This window comes from Meriones unguiculatus, chromosome 6 (genome assembly GCF_030254825.1).
Source record: "Meriones unguiculatus strain TT.TT164.6M chromosome 6, Bangor_MerUng_6.1, whole genome shotgun sequence".
In the NCBI taxonomy this organism is placed as follows: Eukaryota; Metazoa; Chordata; class Mammalia; order Rodentia; family Muridae; genus Meriones; species Meriones unguiculatus.
In genome coordinates this window covers 12,788,425-12,796,197 of record NC_083354.1, presented here as the reverse complement: position 1 = coordinate 12,796,197, position 7,773 = coordinate 12,788,425, and the positions used below count along the sequence as shown (strand labels likewise).

Sequence of the window (7,773 nt, the reverse complement as noted above, 5' to 3'; positions counted from 1 at the left end):
GGGAGTAGGACGGTTGGGATGGGGGGAAGATGGGGGAAGAGATGAGAGAGGGGAACCATGATTAGAATAGATTATATAAAATATTTTTATATTGGATAAAAAAGATTCTGCTTTGGTAAAATCATGTAGGTGTTATTGTCTTCTTTCTCTACTGAACAAACAGTATGACCCTCAATTGAGGAATGGATACAGAAATTGTGGTACATTTACACAATGGAATACAACTCAGCAATTAAAAACAAAGACATCATGAAATTTGTAGACAAATAGGATAAACATACTAAAATCTGTACACCTAAAAAAAGATAAGCAAGAAGGAGGACCCTGGGTAAGATGATCAGTCCTCATTCAGAAAGGCAAACAGGATGGATATAAGAAGAAGGAGAAAACAGGGAACAGGACAGGAGTCTACCACAGAGGGCCTCTGAAAGACTCTACCCAATAGGGTATCAAAGCAGATACTGAGACTCATAGCCAAACTTTAGACAGAGTGCAGGGAATCTGACCTTCAGTTGCAAGTGTGTCTTTAATTACTAGCATGGTGTCCTTGGGTTATTAAATATTTATGTTTGTGTGTGACTATAGACAATGCAACCTTAAGATGGTGAACTATGAATGCTATTAAGATTGTATGCAATTGTAAATTATGTGTTCATTAATTGGTAAATATATTTTCTAAATACAACCATACTAATGACAAACCAGACTAAAGTAGCAGTATAGAAAAATTTATAAAAAATAACAATTTAAGTATGCCTTTATTATTACAGAATTTCATGATGAGTAATCAGCAAAAAGTAATTACAGAATATATCACTATTAGAGTGAACATTGACTTTTCTCAGCCACTGTAGTTGCTTTACCTATTTATGGATATTAAGACAGCAAACTAAAAGTAAAATTCAGTACTACTTCAATTATAAAATTCATAGGATGTCAGTTTTTATTTTTATAACAAGTCATCTAACCAAATATATTTAATGTTTATGATTTGTTTAATGATTAGACAATAAGTAAGAATGTGCAAATAATGACTTTATTCAATAGTCTCCCATTATCATTTTAATTTTATCAACTTAATGGGAAACTGTAAAGTTGTTCAAGAAATGCACACACTAACTAATGATGAGACAGTATGGGATAAGTTGATATGTGTACTCATAGTGTTCAGGCAAAAATGCTGCCTTTTACATGACACCTTTTGCCTTTAAAGGAAAGGTACCAACCTGTTGTGACACCACTGCAAGTATTTACTTGAATATTTTTACAAAAATAAAAACAGATCCATGATCATTAGGCTATATTACCCTACCAGATATTGTTATATATAATGACCCATATAACGTAATATAGTCAAATCCATCTTAAGCTGCATTATTGTAAAATGTAATTATTCATTGGTTGACTACAAAGACTTGCAGTTGATAATGATCTCTGGCTCACTGAGTGACGACACTTCCAGCTATTTCCATGGATGAGGAATCTTTCTTTTTGCTTGATATCCTGTAAAGAGAGAGAGAGAGAGAGAGAGAGAGAGAGAGAGAGAGAGAGAGAGAAAGTTAATATGCCAACTTCAGCTCCTTATAAATGTGCATGTTTATACTTGGGAATGAAGTCTTTGTTGAGAGATGGGAATAATGAAGTTTTTGAATGTAAAGCTTCAGGAGTGGAATATTCTAAGGCTTCCTAAGGGCTAACACATATTTTCCCCATGACTTCCAAACAATCTTATTTAATGGCCAGTTTTCAAGTAGGTAACTTTTAAGCTATGTTTCTTAAAAACTTCATGTAAGACCGCACATTTTACTTTGGCAATGACTGTACAAAACATGTGTGAAACTCTTCATGTCGGTGAAGGGTATCTACGGTGGTTAAGCTGTCTTTTGGGAATATGTAACTGAAATCTGTTAGGAGTATTCTCTAATTTTAGATTGGGAGATAAAGGAAGTTTTGTGGTTGATAATGTATGTTTTATTCTGTCCTATTCATGATACCTTTGATTTTGGCATTTTTAAAATTCTGGGTCTTGTTACATAACACAGTAAATTTTAAATTACACAGAAAATAACCTTTACTTAGTAGTATGGATAATTTACCTTAAATATATGAATTACCAGCTAGCATATGACTCAGGGGTAGAGATTTGCCTAGCATGTAGTGGGGTACTTAAGTTCAATCCCCAGTGACACAGAAAACAAAAACAGACCATAAATATACATTGGAGTAAATCAAGAGTTTGTGTAGAATAATAACAGCCACTCTTTCTGTCCTCTAGAAAAAAAAGTGCATTTTGCGAGAGAGAGAGAGAGAGAGAGAGAGAGAGAGAGAGAGAGAGAGAGAGAGAATCATGGCTAACTCATAGGGAACGCCAACACATTGTGTATTTCTGGTAGAATTTTGCATGAGAGGCGTCATGAGCCCATTTAGCTAATATCAACTTTGTATGATGCATGTGGTTAAAATTAAAGATGAAGAACCATCTATGTATGGGTTTTGCTGGGATAGCAAACTGTGCTTCTTCAAAACAGTATGCGTCTCATGAAATAGCTAGGCAAGCAGAGTACTTGAGAGGTGATTACAAATATTTTAAGCCACACAAAGAAAAGTCAATTAACTGTCTCCCATGTAAAGATATATGATACTCAAAGCAAACACACAGATGAATAAATATATAAAGAATGAGCAAATGAACACGACACTTTATATGAGGTTGTCCTTTTAAACTAAAAGCAAGAAAGTTACCTACCTGTCAATAACAAATAAGCTAGAATATTTTAAAATTCAGAGATTTAAAAATATAGAAATTGACGTATCCTGGCAATGAACAGCTAAGGTAAGGAAAAGGACTTGCAAAGAGCACATTAACATCAGATAGTGGCTCACTTTTTATAGATCTGACATGAGGCCTCTCTGAATATGTCTTTCAATAAAAGTACATTAAAAATTGAGCAAAATTTACCAATATATAAAAAGCTACAGTGATGAATATGTGGCCAGGTAAATATAACTGAATACAATATGTGACTTATGTGAATTGATCAGTTTTCTAAATAGCGTGAACTGGAAACAGCACAGTTCATTTTGTTATCAAGTAAAAGACTGAGAAGCATTTTAATTGGAAGGAACCCATAATCTATATGTACCTGTAAATGCAACATAAAACCAATTATCTCTGGTCACATTTTTCCTACATGGAAGAGTAAAAAGAACGTTTCCGTAGATCTAGCCTACATGAGACTATATTTAATACCTTTATTCCAAGGTCTGGATTTTGTCCGCTCCCTCCCTTCTGAGTTACATTTGCTTACCTCAGCTTGAGCATCACCAAGAAAAGAATTCCACAGGACACTGCCATGCACACGATAGCATAGATTAGTTCTCCTGGAAAGGAAAGCATAAATGTTGTTTTCATTTCCTCAGATGAGAGAATGAGGTGAGAGCCATTCCCAAACTTTTCTAGCTCTTGCTGAACTCTGGCTGGTTGGTTCAACTCAGCTGTTCTGGCCTAAACTCCTCTCCAAGCTGACTGATTCAAACTGGCTTCTCACTGAATTGCTCTGCCTGGCATCAAACTAATTCTGGCAATATGTTATAATCTTTCGGCTTTTTTTTTCTTTCTCATTCTAAGGCTCATTCTATCTTCACTTTTGTCTACCTTATTTTCTCTGCAACATATCTCTGTAAAACTATCCTGGTAATCACTTCCTGGTTTAAAAAAAAAAAACAACTCACTCTCCCTGTTTTGCTCTTAAGCAGCCTTTCGTTTTTTTCTTTCCTCATGAGAATTGGGTGCATCTTGTCTCTGACTCAATTCTGTCAAATCTTTCTTTGATTCGTCACTTTGTCTGCCCCTCACATAGATGTCACTTTCAAACATGGCTGCTTCCTTCTATAAGCTAGCCTTACCTTCATTGTTTGGGATTAAAGGTGTCTAATAAGGGAATGCTTGAATTTCAGCCGTATCATACTGTAATCCAGAGTGTGTCTGCATTCCAGATTACATAGACTTAGAAGGTCTTTGGATATGATCCCTTGCCAGAGCAGTCATGTGGCTGGATTAAAATTCCTCTACAGAAAAAATTAGAAAGTTGTTTGCTATGCTAATATGGATGGGGTTTGAGGTGGGGTCTATGGGGTGGAGACTTCAACCTATTAAAGAACTACAGGCAATTAAGGAATGCCGAGAGCGCAAGAAATGTTCATGCTCATGAGTGCAGATTCAATACCCAGTACCAAATGGTCAGTACTGAAAACATACATGCAAGTTCCCTGCAGGCTGAGGAGGTCATATTAGTAATATATGTGTATATTCTTATATGTATGTACCAACAATTAATGCATAAAGAGGCTATGAGTTTGAAAAAAGAAAGAAGAAAGGAAGAATAAATGAATGAAAGGGTATATGGAACGTTTTGGAGGAAAGAGAAAGGGAGATGATGTGATTATATTATGATTTAAAAAATAAGATATTTTATAATTCACTGGAGTTTTAGAGACAATAGCATCATTTTCATAGAGAATTTTAAACTGACCATTGAAAGGGGAATTGAATGCAGTCAGAGTATTTTCCTTTGGCTGTTTTCTTTTATATGAGGAAATGTCTTTGGCATTAGGAGTTGGATAATCTGAAAGAAAATATTAAAAGATGATATTGAAGCATTTAAAATAATACTGTGGTTTTATCAAATTGTTATAATTTGTTTTATATTATATTAAATGACAGCAATCCAGTTCCTTGCCACCATTTTCATAAGTCCAGTGATATAGATGGAAGTAGGAATGCCAAAACTAAGCTTGTCCCTGCCGTGTTGAATCAGCTAATTACATTATGAAAACCTTTTCCCTACAAACCATGATAAGAAAAAAAAAAGACCCTGCTTTATAGTATAACTCATGGAGCCGTGCACATGGAGGAGACAGACAGAAAGCAGTAATTTGAGGCTTCCTGTTTGGATACTGAAGAAGATTTCTTCTTTACACAAGTGACTATTTCAATGTGTTTTAAAGATATCACATTTTCTTGAGAGCCACCAATAAATGGCTTCCTATAAAGGAAAGTCTCTAAACATGCTGGTGCCCCCTCAGCTTAGACAAGAGACCTGACTGCTTTTCACAGCTATATCTCCTCTGTACTCTTACCGTTCTTCCTTCCCACTTCACCAACTGGAGACCTCTAGTTCCTGCTATGGAGACTGGCCTTTTTGCCTTCCTGCAGGATGATGGCTGCCTTCTCTGGGGATTTAAGCACTCTTGAACATCTCTGGGAATAGAGTCTTTCTAGGCACTACTTGCCTCACTACTCTGAAAGCCATGCTTCTTTGTGGCCAGTTCAAAAACTAGATATTTTTTTACTGTGGTGTATATTATTTTTACTAACTTTCTCCCCTTTAAGGAGATAAAATATTGATGAATAATTAAAGGATCCATTATAGTTTATTAATCACAGATAGCATCAACTGAATGCAACAGAAGTAAGAATGCAAAACAAAATACCAGCAAATTTGTTTGGTGGCTCAGATTGGCATGGGAGCATTTAAGAAAAGGTGGCTGAAGGAAACCATCTACACGGGAAAGCTTAGCTGTCCTTTATTATAAATTGTTCCATTCATTTTGGGAGCTAGAACGATAGCTGTGCATAATTTGGGATTTATTTTTTTAAAAAAATATACAAGTTCTCAAAGACTGGGGAATTTATACTCAAAGACAACTGAATGCAAGGCTTTCAGAAAGCAGGGAGATAAGATGTAATATTGAAGGTTGCAGCCAGCCCGTCTTCCCTCCATGTGTCCTGTTGCCAGGCTTATATTCTGTATGTTACTAATCATGAATATATTGAAATATTCAGTACCAGAAATTTCTGGGTGGATCAGAAAGAAGCTCCAAGAACAACAACAACAACAACAAAAAGGTGTAAGAAATGATTTGGCATTAGAAGTTTATTTTCAGGAACTCTATCCTCCAATGCATTGACAGAATTTTTAGTTCATACTCTTTTTCATCTCCAGGTCTTACCAGTTGAAAAATACACCTCAACGTAGTCCAAAAGGAGCAGGTGTACAACTTGGGCATTTTTATGTCTATGAAACAAATGTTGTTATTTCTCTTATTACATTGAACTATTTATACCAGTGATCCTTGAGGGGAAGAATCAATTATGATCAAGTTGCTCATACAGGCTTTCAGTAAAATCAGAGACAATGCAATTATATTTACTACATATAATATAAAAACAAAAGACTTAAAAATTTTTATAGCAGTTTTGGTAGTTTTCATGGACTTGTTGCAAATACATACATACACACACACGCACACACACACCTATGTACACACCAATTTCTGTCTGGAAAATCTATTCCTAGGGGTGCTTGCTTTGATTAGATATCACAGTTTAACTCATCTTTGAACATGAAAATTCTGTTATCTGACAAATTACGTAACCTTTTGTATACAGAACTAAGATAACTACTCAGTGCCTAGAAAATATAGAAGAAAATATTTTATTCATTAAGTTTAATTTCCATGGTACCCATGAACATAATCTAAAAAGCTAGTGACAGAAATATTAGCTATGATGCCAGCGAAAATGTATCTACTAGCCGCTATGCTGCTTAAACATTGTCCCCTGGCAGAACATTGAGTGTCAGCAAGAAAGATTAGTGTTACCACAGGTTTCTTGGCTACTGAGACCCAGTGTGTAGTCTCCCTTCACTTCTGTAAGTTGTGGAGACATGTACCACACAACCGAAGTTGCTAGAGTTGATAGTTACCCTCAGTCCCATATCATCTGTCTCGTTTATTACAACCCACATTAAATGGTTTTTATTATATTACAAAAATCCAGAAATCTAGATTTACTTTAACACTCTACCAAGAACAAACTTAAAATAATATTCTCTCCAGAAATATGAAAAATTCTGCTTGTTGTCTTATTAGAGTTCTCACAGACAGTGGGGGTGAGTACACCTTTTCAACACTGTGTACAACTGTGTACACACTGGTTGTGTCTCAGCAAATCTCCTCATCCCTCTATTCTCATCCTTTTCTCAGTAATGTATTTTTAGGTACTTTCAGAAAATTCTGTGATATGCCATTCAAGTATCAAGAATCAAGTATCGAGGGTTTTGAACATACTGTTATACTGAAATTGTGTTTTTCAAGACTGCTTAAACTCAACCATTTTTCCTTTATTTTCCACTATTGGCTCTTCTTTCTATCTCACATGTCTAACTGCCAGAATGGTATAAAATTCAGTAGTGAAAAAAATGGTTTTAAGTAAATTGCAGAATACCCAGCTGTCTTCTTTTATATATATATATATATATATATATATATATATATATATATATATATTTGCATATCCTACTATCAGCAACACCACACTAAATTTAGATTTCTTTTCATTAAATTAATTTATTTCATGCATTTTTTTTGTCACAGTAAGTGATGAAACCTTCCGATATTATTCAAACAATCTGGAAAGAATCCTACTCCTTCCTCTTTCTCTGTTACAGGCCACGTTGGCCAATCATTCAACCTGATTTTACCAAAATACATATCCGAATTATGTTCTGATTTCATCTACCCAATAAAAAACATCGTCATATTTCATCAGAAGCACACTGATAAATATTCCCAGCATGGTGAATTTATCTTCCTATTTCTGATCCTCCCTGCCTCTCATCAGCAGGAAACAGAATGATCCATTTCAAAACCAAAGCAAAGAGTGTGCAATTCCTTTGAACTTTTAAAACTTAAGTTTAAGCGCAGGAACTT

At 35.0% G+C, this 7,773-nt stretch overlaps 1 protein-coding gene across 1 annotated transcript in view; it reads right to left on the bottom strand.

Annotated features, from left to right (window-relative positions):
* Positions 1–945: 945 nt before the first annotated feature.
* Gfral (GDNF family receptor alpha like) overlaps positions 946–7,773 on the bottom strand; it is a 47,085-nt gene continuing 40,257 nt past the window's right edge. Inside the window, exons 7-9 of the mRNA XM_060386170.1 lie at positions 4,533–4,625; positions 3,309–3,381; positions 946–1,503 (exon numbers count right to left, since the gene is read on the bottom strand). Coding sequence (XP_060242153.1) covers positions 1,440–1,503; positions 3,309–3,381; positions 4,533–4,625 — 230 coding nt within the window. The 3' untranslated portion in view covers positions 946–1,439. The remainder of the gene's footprint in view (positions 1,504–3,308; positions 3,382–4,532; positions 4,626–7,773) is intronic.